At 35.1% G+C, this 17,347-nt stretch overlaps 1 protein-coding gene and 1 long non-coding RNA gene across 15 annotated transcripts in view; one reads left to right on the forward strand and one right to left on the reverse strand.

Moving 5' to 3' along the window:
* Nucleotides 1-17,347, forward strand: part of LOC146996204 (cullin-5-like) — a 181,800-nt gene that overhangs the window by 148,581 nt on the left and 15,872 nt on the right. For all 12 annotated transcript variants that reach the window (XM_085820301.1, XM_085820299.1, XM_085820296.1 and 9 more), the window contains 3 exons: nucleotides 4,040-4,104; nucleotides 4,258-4,384; nucleotides 6,230-6,415. In XM_085820301.1, coding sequence (XP_085676427.1) covers nucleotides 4,040-4,104; nucleotides 4,258-4,384; nucleotides 6,230-6,415 — 378 coding nt within the window. The remainder of the gene's footprint in view (nucleotides 1-4,039; nucleotides 4,105-4,257; nucleotides 4,385-6,229; nucleotides 6,416-17,347) is intronic.
* The window catches only part of LOC146996205 (uncharacterized), a 244,862-nt gene that overhangs the window by 139,053 nt on the left and 88,462 nt on the right, over nucleotides 1-17,347 (reverse strand). The gene's annotated exons all lie outside the window — the stretch shown is intronic.

Here is a 17,347-nt window from a genome sequence, read left to right on the forward strand (position 1 = left end):
AATGCTTTCAGCATCAACGTTCTCACCACTCGGAACTGTTTTCACCATATCGGCAAAAGTTGCTGTGGGCGTCTCTATAGCTTCCTTCTCTTCTTTACAACTCAAAGGGGTTAGGTTGTTGTTGGCTTCAACATTAGGCATGAGTTTTCTCCATAATGTTATGAGGGTTGACGGTTTCACTGAGTTGCATGCAGATGCAATATCGTAGATGCTGTCGAAGATTGTGTAGTGTTTCCAAAACTCTTTCAGATAACCTTCTTCAATTTTGGTCATTAGCAGCTTGGTTCTGTATGTTCTCTTCATTGTTGCAATGACTACTTGTTCCATGGGTTGGGTTAGCTCAGTAATGTTTGGGGGGGGGAGAAACTTTGCAAAAATTTGTCCATCAGAAGACTTAACATGCTTGTTGCTGACTGAGAAGGTGTGTTGTCGATCAATAGCACAGCTTTTTCAGGCAGGCTTTTCGATTTAAGATGTTTTGCACTTGAAGAAAAAAGATGTTTTCGAACCATTCTTGAAAAATGTTTCGGTCCATCCATTCCTTTTTTTGGTTAAAGTAAACAACGGGTAAATTTTCTATCCTTGTGCCTTTGAAAGATCTCTTTTTTTTTTTTTTTTTTAAACTTTCCAATGACAACAAGTCTTAAGTTTATGTCCACCGGTAGCCTTACTGCAAGACATGATAGTGATCCTATGCTTTGCTGCTTTTATAACCCGCCGCTTTACTTTCATTTTCAAATGCTAAAGTGCGATTCCCGATTTGTCGACAAAAGTCCCGATTCGTTGGCATTTTAAATTTGATCAAAAGATAGCTCTTTTTTTTAATACAAATTCTTCAAATTCATGGTGGAAATCGTCGGCTGCTTGTTGGTCACCACTAAGTTTCTCCCAATGAAGTCCAATTTCTCGAATTCCATGTCGCTGCTTAAAACGAGTCAACTAGCCAAAAGATGCATCAAAATTTCCTTTCAGGCCTAACAACTCAAAAAAGGTTTTTGCCTTCGCCGCAATGATAGGACCATTTACAGGAGTACCCTGTTTTCATACTTCAGCTAACCACTCTGTCAATGCCGTGTCTAGCTCATCAAAGGTAGAACCTTTCACACTTTTTCGCGTTTTCTTTGCGGAAGCACTATCCGACATTGATGCAAAGTTCACCAGTTTGTCTTTTTGCTTTAGAATGTCACGCACTGTTGTTTCCGCGATTCTGTAATCCAATTCCATATGCTACCTTGTAGCGCTGTTTGCTACTTTGGAAATTAATTCTAGTTTTGGCGCTATCGTCAACACAACCTTCTTTCATTTTCCTGACATTTTAAATGAGTAACAAAAACACAAAACCAAAAAGCACAAGCACTGAATACAATAAAAAGATAAGAAATTTAACTCGGACCGGTTCACAAACACTATTAGGCTTAAACTAACAATGGCGAGTGAAAGGAAGTGAACGTGTCAGTAAGATTAAGACGAGAAAGGGCGGTGGAGCGGGCACTGCAAGCGTGAGTAATCACTTACTCATCATAGGGGCCGAGGGTAAGGTTCCGAGAAGGCCTGGGATATTTTTGCAATAAATAAGCACGATGTTAGCAAATTTACCGTTTCGCTCAGTTTTGTGAAAATTTTTATTTTGTTTGCTTTACGCTTGTTTTTTTAAAAAAAAAAAAAATGTGCGGTAGGCGCGGATAATCGGGAGTCTACTGTACCTGAATGTCTTTAAAGTTCGTAGCTTAATGCTTTATCTAGGGCCGCCGCTAAAATCACATAATGCAGTCTCTACGGGTCTTAAATTCTGCTACAAAGTGCCTTCCCAAGTTCTAAATTTTCACCGCACTTTAACTTTGCATCCATTCTAAATCATAAAAAACTTCTCATCCCTTAATTTTCCTGCTCGGTGCTTCCTCAAATTCTAAAAATTTCGTCTTTCCTAAATTCTGCCGCCGCTTCTGGGTTTATGGTGAATAACATATCAGTTATTCTTAATTAAAATAGCACTAAATGTAATCTTTTGGCCTATGAGTTTCATTAACAAAATCTATTTTTAGAATATGAAAAGAAATTTTTGTTGAATTTGCCTTGTCAACATTTATTAAAGCATTTAAAAATCTATAATCATTGCTAAGCGTAAAAGGTTGCCATACTCTTGTTATTCAATTACTAATATAAAAAAAAGTTTAAATATTATTGCATAAGTTATTACTGAAGCTGTCATGTATTGATAAACATGCAGTGAAGAAAGCAAAATATAATAAATAATGACTTGCCAGGTTGACATCATGGATATAAAATAGGTGAGTGTTTCGGTTTGAGATGTATGCCAAGCAGACAGCTACAGATCCAAATTATTAATCTCACAAATTTATGCTTACATGATTGTTTTTCCATAACAAGTTATTTTATTTAGTGCCTAAATGAATTTAAGAATCGAAATTTTTAAATGAAAATCTCCACGTGTTTTATTATGGAAGGAAAAATCAAATGCACATGTGTAAAAAAAAATATACCCCCCCAAAAAAGTTTTTGTGGCTTTTGAGGTCTGGATTTTAGATCATTCCGGATAATGGACGTCAGGATTTCAGACTTTGTACTGTATTAGTTTCTGGTGCTATGCTTAAATTAGTTGAAATTATTAAAAAAATTTGTCATGTTAAAAATTCCGATTAGTAGCAGTAATACTTATTTAACATAAATTATTGCAAGCAGAATTAAAATTGCTGAAATCCAAAAGTCAGAATTTTATGGAAAGATAGCAAAGTGTACATGCAACTATTTCTAAATCTCAATGGCTGTCATTGACAGTTATGATTCATATCAGTCTTTAACTGGACAGAACTTTACCTAAAATCTACGGAAAATGAAAGATAAGAAACTATTCTTCGTTCTTAAGAAACAGTCAACAGAATTCATAAAAATCACTTAAATTTTATTTTCTTTGAAGTAGTGATGAGATGCTCAAGGTACATTCAATTTAAGTGGCAGATGAGAAATTTCCCATCTGTCTCATATCTAGGTACTTCTATTATGATGTTTTAGGCAAACATCTTGAGCTTGATAACTGATAGCTAAGGTAATTTTTCATCTGTCTGATATTAATAAGCAACAATGTCTAGAAAATTGAATTTTTTGAGAGCATGGAAAAAATTTTTTCCCCCTTCCCCATATTTTGAAGATTAAAATTATTATATAACTTTGTTTGCAAAAATTATTTTTCATTTTAAGGCATATAACAAGTACATATACAGTTTATAAAACTGAAAGATTGACTTTGCTTTTTTTTTTTTAAATCATTTATTTATTTAAAAACAAAATTCTTCTAGCTTAACAAATATTTAAAGCCATGTGTATATATGCATATGAAATTCAGTGGCAAACAAAACTAATTTAATAAGACAACTGAATTTAAGTAAGAATCTAAACTCATTCAATCAAGTTAATTGAATTACATGACAGAAAGGAATTAATGCTTAGATAAAAGATACTCACCTTTAACTGTGGAATTATCTATAAAACTTTACTCTGAAAGAGGGGGGGGAATTGTGTGTTTAAATTTTGAGTTTGACTTTATTAGAAATGTTAATAACTTTGATTTTCAAATCAAATTCAAAATTGGTTTTTGATATTAGCTAAAGTGAATAAAATAGCAAAAGAATATAAACTCAGAACTTTCACATGTTACAATAGAATTCTGTTCTATAGTGGAAGAAGAAAACAATCTTTTTAGAGCAAACTTAATTGAATTTGATAATTTACTATTATTCTTATGTGTTTATATAAATATTGTGTCATAATCTTTTTCTTTTTAATTTAAAATTTGTATGCCTCACTTTATAAACCTAGTCAGAAAGTTCTAAGCTTTCTGACTTGATTTACTGGACTGTGTGATGCATTTAATTGTGGTTTTTATTATTGCATTAGATACTTATTGAATTCCATTATTCTATTTGCTGTAGTAGAAAGATTTATTACTTTTTGATATTAACAGGCAGATTTTGAATTATAATGCTCCCCTGTTTGTTTAATATTTTTAATTTTTCCTTCACAGGCCTTTAAGCAAGTTATCAATGATTCATCCATTTTCAGTTTAGGAATAACTGCAAAACAAAATGGGTAAGATTATTTCTGTTTTCATGTAAATTTCTTAAATTGGTTATTTTACTCTGTAACATAAACTATCAAAGTGCAACTTTTAAAGCAATTTTAGTAATTTTTGAAAAATTCTTACAGATCTGATTTTGAGTATTAATGTTTTCTTGTGTATAGGGCTGGCAGCAAAACACGTTCACAGTCTCATTATCCTGAATATTTTTCGAATTACTGTGAGATTGTGCTTAGGAAAGCACGTACAAGGAGAAGACTGACATCAAAAGAAATGGAACAAATGAAAGTAGTATGTATTTGTATTTTCTTCTTGCTATTTCAAACATAGAATAGACATTTACTATTAAAAATGATTGAAAAGAAGTTTGTATGATGTCAGTTTGCAAATTCACATGTAGTAAGATTAAGTAATAGTTGTAATAGACATGATTATAAGAAATTATGTATCAGTAAAGACAATTTATACTATCTTACATACAGTAGTGTTGAGAAAAAAGTTGCGTTTGCTGTGGTTTTAATGAGGGTATTAACTTAATCATGACACAAATTTTCACGAATTTTAAGGAATTTTTAAAATTTTAAAACTGTCAGTTTTTTTTGGCAAATTTCAAAATATTTCCTTCTTTTTCTTCTTCTTCTTCTTTTTTTTTTTATGTGTAATTTTCCATTAGAATTTTGCAAAAATGCAGTGCAAAATAATCAAAAATCCAAGCATTAAGGAATTTTCTGAGGCTTCACAACTATCAAATTTTTCTGTAAATGCAAATAAATCCATAAATTTTAGATTTTATATATGATTTTTTAAATTTTGTTATAATTACTACATGATATTTAAATATGTCATTATATTTTTATGCCATTTTCTTTTAAAATATCCAAAAAATGTACTGCAAACTAATCTGACTCCAAGATCCAAACTCCAAGATTAAACTTTGAATTAACCAGCTGAAGTTACATAAAGTTGCCTTCTGTTGCTATCAGTGCCAATAAACAATTTTGATGCCAAATGATGCTTTTTCTTTTCTTTTTTAAAGTGTTCTACTTAAGTGGGAAAAAAAAAAACTGCATATATCTGATATAATATTAAAAAACACAATCTAGTCAGATCATAATCTTGATCAAAAATAAACTTATTGAATGTGTTCATAGAATTTGATTGGTTTATAAATGTAAATTTAATCTAATAATGCTTATTTTGTCATGTACTAGTTACAACGTTGCTGCTGCAATTCTAGCAGATTCTCTCCCTTCCCCAAACATTATTATCTTCCATCATGAAATTTTCTGTAAATCTGCTAATATAGGGATTTTGTGAACTTTCACGTCTTATTCTTTGCTTGCCCCACAAAGTTTGTCTTCTTCCTCCAGGATAAAATTGCTATTGTAGTTATAGCCTCTTCTCTCGAGTGGTCAGTGCTGTGGAAAGGAGGTGGCAGACCCTCGGGCCATCTTCCAGGGTGACCTCCCTCAAAATTAGAGCAGAACTGCAGAAATCTACATAAACAGAGTTAATGTAGTGGAAATACCTGTACAACCTGGTGGTAATATTCTGTTGTTCCATCCACTTATGCTGGTGTTCCACCACGCACTTGCTTGTAGTCATAGCCTAAATTATTTTATTGTTGCTTGCACCTCGAAATTGATTGGTATCTTGCAGAGCTATTAGATATTTATCTAAGCAAGAAACAAGAAAAATGAGCAATGCTGTTGCTGGAATTCAAACTTTGAACATTCCAGTTACTTCCAGCCAGACATGCTTCCCATTAAACCATGAAGGTACATGGTAAGGAAAGGGAAAAGTCCTTTACATTTTACCCTCACTAAAGGGCAACTTAAAAGTTGGAAACTCAAATGTAAAATCCAAGTGGTAATGAATTATCATTCACTATATTTTAATACAAGTGCCACTTGTAGAGCATTTATGTATTTATTAGAACAATTCCGTCGCCAGGATTCAACCATGAAATCACATGCTAAGGAAGGTGAAATTTCCCTATCCTTGATTTTTCTTATTTGAAGGTACTGAAGATGTAAATAACTATATCTAGTATTTGAAGATAAAATCAATAAATTTTATGTTTAATATTTTAGTTTCAATTTAGAACTAACAGCATGTGCTTATTCTTGTACATAGTTGCAGATGTATTCAGATCATTTTGAAAAGGCGTACATTGATGCAACAGAAGCTTTCTATAGGGTTAAAGCTCCACAGTATTTAGAAGCAAATGGTGTTCAAAACTATATGCAATATGCTGAGCAGAAGTTGACAGAGGAAGAGCAGCGGGCTGCTAAGTACCTTGAATCTCATTCTGTACAGTCGGTAAGTAGTTTCTTTAATGTTTTCTGGCTTAATTTTAATATATATTATTGTATATATATATATTAATATTAATATCTTTACTTCATTTTATCTTTTTAAATGGTGCAATTTTGATATGAATTTGCAAAAAGCAGCAAATTTCCTGTTCTTTTGCAATGGGAAAATCTGCTAGTTGGATAAACTAATAAGTGTATCTTAAGAAGATGGCAAAGGAATATCTTTTTATTTCTTTTTGAAATGTTAAAAGTGCAATAAAATGTGAGTATTTCTTTGAATGTAAAATTATTCAAACTTTTTACAATGTATTGGTACGAAATGCCCAGCCTCAGTAAGATAGCTGCTCTGCAAAGTAGTCTTAGGGTTGCCAAAAAAAGGCAAGGGAAGACAGGATTTCCACATTTGGCGACAAAATTGACTATATGCCATAGACAGATGGAGAACCTTCTGAAACGAATTCTTACTGGTTTAGCCCAGAATGTTCTCGAACACAAGCCAAAAGCTATATAAACTCTGCTGGTATGTGGAGAGTCAGTTCGCACAGAGTTCTAGTCAATTCATTGAGCGAGTGTCTCCAAATCTAGTGCTGAGTTGGTTGTCGAGTGCATCGAGAGAGCCTCTTTGGGAATTCTGAGTTAGAACATCGCCAAATTTGATCTTTGAGTGTGTTGAGCTCCGGCAATCACTGAACCAAGGAGTCGGGAGGTGTGCTTTTGTGTATTGTCGAGTGCATCGCGAGTTGTAGTGTGGAGAGTCTCGAGAGTATGTAGACTACCGAGAACGACCGAGCAGAATCAGGAGCTGTACTCTGGTGTTTTACTGTGAAGCTGTCTCCACTGTTATAGCCAGATAACCTGAAGGCTGTGTCGCTGATTCTTCCAGCATGTTTGTAGTAGATCTTCGATGACTGTAAAAAGCATTATTTTGAAGCTGTCTTGAATAATACTGGCCAATAAATTGTGTTTCTATTTTTCATCAAGTGCTGTGATCTTATTCACTCAAATCCATATAAAGATACGTGAAGAGAAAAATGCAACGGTATTATAATTTTGAATAAAGGGCTAGTATAAATCTTTTATCCCTCAGTGGCACAGCTTTTTGAATGTGCTTTTGAAACATAACATTTAAACAGCTTTTATTAGCTAAGTTTGTGTAATTATTTTCGTCTGTTTCCATAAGCTAAATATTGTACTTACATCATTGAAAAATTAAGAAAATAAGATGTTTTAGGGCTGATGAAAAAGAAAGTATTGCAGTTCTTCAGAAATATGGTAGTGTGGCCAATAACCGAGAATGCAAAAATTCATATTTTTTGAAGTTGTACTTTTTAAGTAACCAAATTTTATAGACATATGAAGTGAAAAATTGATAGAAAAGTGTTAGAATTTGTTTGAATATTCCTATATCTAATTTACGATAATTACTTGCTCTATGTATTGTTGGACAGTGGAATGTACAACAAAGATATTCTATAAAGAAAACTGGTAGTATTCCAAACACAAATATCAGTTGGTGTAATTTCCTCTGAGAAATTAATTTTTCTATGTAAAACAAGAATGTGGAGAAGCATTTGTGCTCCACATAAGGATACCCAAACAAAGATTTCTCTCCAAATTCACTAATGCATTATTGCTATCTAGTCACCGATGAGTTTGAGAATTTTCGGTAGGGTTTTGGGTAATCAGGAAGTACCTTTAAATGTTTAGAATGATAATTATTGAGGTTATTCATTTAAAGTAATATTTTCAGGTTTAAAAATAAAAGTTGGAATTTTGGAATATTAAAATATACAGGGTGTCCACTAAAGTGCACTACCACCCGTTTAACTTCTGAACGGCTACGGCTATAGTCAGTGGTGTCCAGGTATAGTAAAGTGGCTATGCACTATTACGTGAGATAATTTTCAGCACCACCTGGTGGAAAACAGCGTATCTATCTCAAAAACGGTATGAGATAGGAAGAAAAAGTGAATTACAAAGTTCTAGAGCATCATCGATTTAGTACAAAAAGACACCTCGTGGACATGAATATTAAGAACAGAATGTTTTAAATGTGCATTTGTTTATTCACAGTTTTCGAAACTGTGACGTCATGAAACAATCTTAGAAAGAAAAAGACAACTAGTTATCACCAGCTATCTTTGTTTTTGATGTTTTAAACTTCACCTAAAATGCACATCTGGACCTTGTTAGAACTTCATGTTGCATGTTGTAGCATAGCGGGTGACACTTTTGCACAAGCATCTGTAATATGTCGTTGCAGTGCTTGTGGAAGGGTCACACACACCTGTTGTTTGAGGTATCCACACAGGAAAAACTCCATTGGAGTCTGAGGTGAACGTGGGGGGGGGCACTGTTCGAAACCCCTGTACCCGATTATTTTTTCTCCAGATTCCTCCATCAGGTACTGGTTCACTTTCAACGTCATGGGTGAACCAACCATTCGGGAGTTGAAGCAACGGCAGGTTCTCAGCAAAATCTGGTATGTCTTACAGAAGTTCTCACTATTGTGAGGCCATTAGCATATCATGGTAAAATATTGAGCCAATTAGCCTGTTCTAAGTCCCCACCAAACATTAATTGAAAACTGTATTTGATGTCAAACGTTGACAGAACATGATGGATTTTTCCAGTGCCCAGTAATGGGTGTTCTGCCTATTGTATATTTCATTTCGCGAAAAGCATGCCTCATCCGTCCACACTAAACCTGCCAAGAATTTTGGCTGGACATTTATCAGGTTCATGACGAAGTTGCATTATGTGAAACATCTCTAGGCATTCCCCAGTAATGCCTGAATAGGTGTTGGTCAGTATGGATGAGCACCTGATTCATTTAGGATTTTCCCAAAGTAACTTTTTGAAAGACCACAGTTTTCACTTATCTCGCTTGTGCTACTGTTTGGATATGTGAGGCCGTATGATAAGACATCTTCCAGTTGCACTTCCCGCCCTACCTTTGCTGGTCTGCCAGTTCGAAGTCAGCTAGTCATGCAGCCTATCTCCTTTAAACGTTTCACAACCTGTAGGATAGTTTTTTATGAAGAATGCAGGCCTGCAAGAAAACATTGCCGATGCAACTGCATTGCTGATCATTCCTTGTGCTCACATTCATGTAAGTAGATTCTCAATAATCATTTTTTGAAAATTGCTCCATGATAATGAACTTCAACATACAAGCATGAGGACATATCTCTTTTATAGCTCAGGTGAAACGGCGTGGCGTTTCGTACACTATTTGCAATGCACAAATTCACATACCAAGCTCAAGTTGCATTGAATTGATGTGTTTTGCGACACGATTGTGCGTGATCTGTATGTTATCATCTCTGTTTGTAAAGACAATCAGTATAAGGATGCACCCCATGGGTTTTGAACCAGACTCCACTCGACTGTGAATTACATGCGACATCGCTGTGCCACGATATGGCCATGTTTTTCATCCGAAAAATAATCTTTTCTCCTTTTGTTCAAGTTTTGTGACGTCACAGTTTTGGAAATAGCGAAGAAACAAATGTGCGTTTTCAGTGTTCTGTCTTTAGCATTCATATTCATAAGGTGTATATTCGTATCGACAATGCTCTACAGTTTTGTAATTCACTTTTTCTCCCCATTTCATATTGCTTTTAAGATAGAGAGGCTAACTCTGCCATTGTTCACCAGGTGGCTCTGTAAGCTAGCTCACCAAGTAGGCACCAGGTGTAAGCTGTCTCATCAAGTAGCACATAGCCTAGACACAATTTTATGAATATATCTGCAGCCGTTCGGCAGTTAAACGGGTGGTATCGGGCTTAAGTGTACCCTGTATATTTCATAGTTTTCTGTAGAAGGTTTTCAACTGAAAACAAGAAATTCTAAAAAGATTTTATAAAAAATGATTCTAAAAGATTTTTCAAATTCCTCTTTCTATAATTTCTTCTTCTTAAGCGGAAAAGCGGTATTTTTTGTAGCCTTCTTCGCACAATTTGATGATTTTTGACAGACAGAGAATAATGCTGATCTAAAATTTCAAAAAGTTATGTACACACATCTTTTATGTTCTAATTAGGTATTTATCTCCTAAAAAAAATAAATCGGGAAACTTATTTACACAACAAATTTTCATTTCTTTTGTTCTGTGAAAAATTTTGTGGTGATTGCTTTAAGAACAGATTTAAAGCAAAAATTTAGTGGTTTTGCACCAAAATACTGTATTTTTGTAGAAATTTTAGTGTAGTTTCTTCATTGCAGCTTAAATTCACGAGTGCTTATTTTGAAACTGAGTTTAAGACAAATACAGTCAAAAGTCATTAATCCGGACTCGTCATTACTTCGGTGATTCCGGATTATCGATTTTTCCGGATCAGTTTAAATCTGGTAAGATGGCATGCAGAAATTACAAAATTAAAAATATGAAACCGTAATTTATGAAATAAAGAACAATTATGATCTAAAGGGTATCAAAATTTACAAAAAGAAAAAGCTTAATATTTATTTGTTTACTTTATTAAACATTTCTTTCAACACGCGCATAGTTGAAATTAGAAAATTGCAACCAGAAAACTACTTGATGTGTATTCATGATATTTATAATAACGAGGAATTTGATTTAAATCATATCAAAGACGGAGTACACCGAGATGAAATACTACATTTAGTAAGGAATTATAAGCCAAATAAAATAAAAACATCTGCCCTGAAGATAAGGATAGTGCTGACAGATCAATTTCCAATTCATTGCGCGCAGCGGCGTCCCCCCCTCCGGCCATGAAATTGATAAACATATTTCGGATTTCGAAACATACTTTTGCTTTGTAGATCCTTTACATATTAGTAAATATATATCGGAAATTCTATTTGACATAATTGAAAGTTCAAGCTTACTTTTATAAAATTGCTGTAACAGTCTGCAAAAAATAATAAGCCGGATCCAATTCGAAGATTAAGGAACAACGCAATCTGCAACATTAACCGAATTAGATAATTTTAGCTTAGTTTATACTGTCCATTATACATTAAATGCACATGCGTAAATGTATTATGCGCATGCGCACACGCATATTCGCAGCCGTAAAGATCTTAACGCGAACGCGTAAACGCCTATGCGCATGCGTCAAAGAGACGCATGCGCAGAAAGTTTGTAGCTTTGAGGTCCGGATTATATTTCATTCTGATTTATGGGTGTCTGAATTAACGACTTTTGACTGTAATATAATGATTGTCTATCAAAAAATGCTGGAACTTAAAATGTAATGAAAATAAAGTGTAGGAAAAACAATGTGTAGGAAAATATTTAACAACTTCTGTTAGTTCAATTCGCGATGCAAATATGAAAGTAGAAAGAAAATTTCAGTATACTGTCACCTTCATAAGAATTTTATTGAAAGGAAATTGGTGCTTATGTATTAGCTGGAACTCAGCAAAAATACTATCTCTGACTCTGGTTCTCGTAGATGGCCATCAAACCATGAAGCTGCTGCAGATTCTTCTAAAAAAAATGACTTCTTTTTTTTTTTTTCCCTTTGTCTTTTCTTTTCTTTTACTTTCTCTCTTCAGTTTTTTTTTTTTGGGGGGGGGGAGAAGAGGAAGGATTGCCAATTTTTTAATTTGCAGTCTCAACTTTTAGATCAATTAGAGCAAGTACTTATTTTCATTGCATCATTTTTGAGGGGAATGGATCTTTTCTTGTGGAATGTTTTAAGGGACAGAGCTTATTCACCTTATTTAAATTTTTTTGCATTTTTCATCTTGTCTTCACTAGATTTGCTGAGAAATGTATTAGAAATAATCTATTAATTTAAGCAGTATGCTGTTTTGCCAAAAATTTGTGTGTAGGAAATTATTCATGACAGAAGCCATATACTGGAAATAAAATTTCAGCGAGAGCCAGCAAAGTGTTAGAATAAGAACTGGGAAATGGATTGAGATAAGTCACTTGCTTTATTCAACAGAAATCGCACAGAGATAGAAAAAAGCCGCAGAGAATAACAATCTAATAAATTTTGGAATGTGATTGCTAAACAGTATCCATGGGAATCAGAAAACCAGTTCCGTCAATCTGCTGATGTTGAAAATATATTTCATTGTTCAAAGATGCAATAGATTGAAGTTTTTGGTATTGCAGAGTAATGGGTTAATATACAAGTATCATATAATTTAAATTTTGATTCTGTTTTCAAGTTTAGACTGTTTACCCGGAACCCCAATGTTACATGACGAGAACGCCTTCTCCGATGGGCAGCGGACCGCTTGCGGGGGCTTTCACTGTAAGTCTGCTCTGTCTTATATTTGTCTTGTAGCAGTATTTATTAGGGGCAAAATGCCTTCGTGGAAGACTTTCTAAGGCGAAACGCTGGCATTGGAAACCTCGAAAATGAATTCATCACCGAAAAAGATGTAGTCGGGTTCGAGCCCAGCTAAAACAGGCATTAGCATGTAATCTTCATGACATGTTCTTTCACCCTTCTGTTTCTCGTCGTCTTCCTCTCTCAAACACTCTCGTTAACCTCTCAGTCTTACACGAGCCCTGTTTTTGTAACTAAGTTCACCCCAGCATACTTACTAATGAAAAACATTTCGAGTTTAGAGATGACATTTGAGACTTACTTAAATATTTGAAATAAAAAGGAGAGAGAAAGAGAGTGCGAGAGAGAGAGAAAAGTTTTGATTAATGAGGCTGTACAGTAAGTCCAAAAAACCAACTTCTTCCTGTCTTCTCTACTATGTGTATGGCCTCAGTTCAATATTATTTTCTTCAGCGGGAGGTCAACAATTTCATGCCGTTTTTATTCTTTCTTTTACAGCACCCTTTCTGACTCTTTGGTTTTTTTCCTCCTCTTTTTTCCGAACGCTTGCGGGGGCTTGTTCAAAAGGGGGAGTATAAGGTATTTCTCCCGCTTTCCTAGCGCACTGATGGAGCACCTTCCCTGGGAGATAAAAAAGAAGGATTCGTTGCGAAGAACAGTGACCAATAATTTTCTTCTCCTCCTTCAGTGTATTAAGAAAGTTTAGATAAAATGCAGTTTCCCTTAGAAAGTCTTCCACAGAGGGCAAAGGTGACATTCAGACGGGAGAAAGAACCCCAGAAGAAGAATTGGGTTGGCTGCAAAGGATGGAAAAAGCACTCTTCCTCCAAAAGAATTCATCGTATGTCTAAAGTAAGGTTCGTTTTGCAATAAAAAAAAGGAAACACGTAAGTCTCGTATCTTTTACAGATCAAAGAAAAAATGCTCGAGGGCTATACGCAAAGGGAGAGGAATAGAAATAAAGTTAATATAAAACAAGAATTACCACTTACAGCAACCTTTCCTGGAAAAAATGCATGCTGGAAGGGATAAGGAAATACATATTTGGGCATGCTAAAGAAGGCGGGAGGAAATGAGTAGAAGAAGCGCTCTTGGAAACAACTTAGTAGAGCCTAGAAAGAAGAAGCGCTGTGCATAGTTCCAGTCTTTTCTCACCCTGGGAGTGATTTTTCCTTCCACTTTCTCGTCTAACTGGAAGACATGATCATGTGTGTCGAAAACATAGCTTTAAACGAGTAGAGGGGCCTATGTCGGGGCTGAGAGAAGAAAATGGAAAAAGAAGTTCGCATATTTCTCTCTCTCTATATTCATATGGAAGAAGAATCTCGCATGTTTCTCGCATTGCGGTCGCTTGCGCCGGGGTCAAAAATTCGAAAAGTGGGGTAGGGTACATTTAAACAGCGCGCGAAATCTAGCGTACGCCGATTTTCTTATCTTCCTCGCCTCAAAGCCTGTCGGGTGTCTGTAAAGTAAAATGGCCACCACGTCCTTTTTCTGTGACGTAGCAGAGCAATGGCGCAGAAGTGTGTATTTCGGCTGCTTGACGTCCACCGTGCCTGCACTTAAAATTTCTCAGTTAGCCTCAAAATTACTGGTACCCGTAAGAAAAACCCGTATAGATTTATAGAAAGAATGCCCATGCGAAACGCACCGGAGTTCTCTCTGTAAAATTCAGTTTACACTTTTCTGATTTTTTTTTTTTTTTTTTTTTTTTTTTTTTTTTTTTTTTTTTTTTTTTTAAGTGGAAAACTACTTTCTCAGAGACCTCATTTGCTTCTTTTTCCATGCACTGGGAAAAGATTCTTCCGCTGGAGGGGGGAAGGAATGCTTTACGCTCCTCTCAAAGACTATCAAACTGGCAATCTGAGACAGAATTACAAAGCCCCTTTGGTACTCTCTTCTCATTGAACAGAGACAAAATGTTCAAAAAATGCCCCTTCCACACTCGTGAAGCAAGAAAGCACACTTTCGAATTCTATTTTCTTCTCCGTAATTCAGGGGAAATCTTCGCTGACAGGAGAGGACGGTGAAAGGGTTAAGTACAGATATTCCCCTCGTAGAGTGTTGACACTGCTCTTGGGGAGCGAAAGAGAGAGAGAGAGAGGGAAAAAAAATGCTTACGCAGGCTTTGTACAGACACCACGAAACAGTGTTCGAATCCTGGCGAGGGCACTGCACAATTACAAAGATTTTTATCTCTTTTTCATCCAGTTACTCAGCGAAAAACCAAAGACTACAGCAGGCTTCAACTAAAATCCCGTCTGCAGAAGCCCACCGAAAACATCGCAGGTCGGGAGCGACAACTAATCAACACCAGGGTTCAGTACACCCTTCCTGCTTTGCTTGTTAATAATTATTGTTGTCATATTTCCACATTCTTTTTTACAACTCACTCCATGCATGTTCCACAGGATTTAAGTCTAAAGAATATTGGAGAGATCTCAGAAGGGGAGAACAAAAGTCGAATTGGGGGTGCACGAAAAATTCTCTTCAGAATTCATTTGGAGGGTTTGAAACTGCATTATGCAAATGTTGTCCCCTGAAAATAACTGGCTGCTCGTCGTTCCTCATGTGGTCTCCTTCAAGAACGTTGGGATCAAGCCTCCACAGGGAGACGGGTGGGGGTTTAGCCAAGCTGGCTGCCCCGTCTTGGTTAAAAGAGGTTGTTTATGCACGATGAAAAATATGCAAGGCCTTTGCTGAGAATCGAACCACGACAACAATGATGAATTTAACATCGCAAGAGGAATATGTGTTCAGTTATGCAAGGGACATGCTCTTGACCACGGTCTTCCTTCACCGAACCAAATCCGACAAAATTGTTCTCCGAAGAAGCACATCGAAATTGGACCGTAAATATGTTCGTGAATACAATGCTGGGCTGGTAAGGACTCTTACCAAATTTTTACCAAATATTTCTACCTTATTTAAAAATTTGTTTCTTCGATTCCGAAAAAGATCATATTCTGCAGTTTTAGAAAATAGGCGAGGAAAACTTATAAACTACTATAAATCTATTACAGAATCACAGGCGGATAAAATTTGGTATTTTCTGATTATCTGGACCTCTCCAATATCAGCATGTCATAAAATTGCCATGTTTTAGCCATATTTTCAAGTATACATGCAGCCAACAGCCAACTAATGCATTTGCATACAAATGGTAGTTGCATATGGATTTATATGCTATATATTTAACTGTTTCACTTGTACTGGCTGTTAAAGATGTAAATTTTGGCTGTATAGATTGTTTTTTTTTTTTTTTTTTTTTTCCCTTGTAAAATTCCTTGCTTCTTAGAAAGTGTCCTTTTTATTATTATTTGTGAGCAATACAGTACCTAAAATCTGTAAAGATGCCAAACAAAAATTTTTTGTCCATTCTCAAAGCCACAAATAATTTTGCAAATTTTTGTAAAGATGTGGATAATCAGAAAGTGCCAAATTTTTTCTAATGAATTCTAATAAAATATATATTTTAAGTTAGTTATTTCCATAAACAAAGACTAAAACTGAAGTACAGTACAAAATCCGAAAATTCGATATTGGGAATGATCTAATAATTGCATCTCCTGACTATCAACACAAAATAAATTAACAAATATAAGTAAATAAAATAAATTAATTAAAAAAAAGTCCTTATGAAGTGTAGGAACGGAAACTATAATGCTGAAGAAAAGAAAGCACATGTGCCATAAATGTGATTAATTGAGATTTCTGCACATTACTATCTAACATTTGCTAGCTAGGGAGTCACATCGCGTGGCCAGTGACAATAATTGATGTTGTATTGATGTTGGACACAAACAGACTTTTGTCCCTTGGTTGGTTGGGGGGTTGCCATTTTACTGTTTGAGCTAAACAATGAGCAAAGCAGCAATATTACTATGCCTACATGTCATCGTACTAGATACAGTCAAAAGTCGTTAATCGGGATGCCCATAAACCGCAATGATCTATAATCCGGACCTCAAAGTTAAAAACTTTCTGCGCATGCGTCAACGCATAATGCGTTCACACATGCGCATATGCGTTAACGCATTCGCGTAATACCTTTATACATGTGCATATGTGTGTACGCATGCGCATAGTATGTTTACGCATGCATGTTTAATGTATAACGGATGGTATAAGCTAAGCTAAAATTATCTATTTCAGTTAATGTTGCAGATTGCATTATTCCTTAATCTTCGAATTGGATTCAGCTTATTATTTTTTGTAGACTATTAGAGCAATTTTATAAAAGTAAGCTTGAACTTTCGATTATGTCAAATAGAACTTCCGATGCTGGATACTGCCAAAGGATCTACAAAGTGAAAGCATGTTTCGATGTCCATCAAACAAAAAGTGGAATTGCTGCAAAAAATGGATAAACGCATATCCTTTGTTTCTCTAACCATTCCAAAATCTGCTTATCAATTTCACACTGCTCTGCGGGGGAGGGGAACGTCGCGGTGCGCAATGAACTGGAAGTTGATTTGTCAGCACTATTCTTATCTTCAGGGCAGATGTTTTTATTTTATTCGGCTTATAGTTCATTACTAAATGTAGTATTTCATCTCGATGTACTCTGTCTTTGATATGATTTAAAAAAATTCCTCTTCATTATAAATATCACGAACACACATCAAATAGTTTTCTGGTTGCAATTTTCTAAT

The sequence above is a fragment of the Stegodyphus dumicola genome, chromosome 7 (assembly GCF_044657685.1).
Source record: "Stegodyphus dumicola isolate Sdum_Otavi_A_Nest chromosome 7, ASM4465768v1".
NCBI lineage: Eukaryota > Metazoa > Arthropoda > Arachnida > Araneae > Eresidae > Stegodyphus > Stegodyphus dumicola.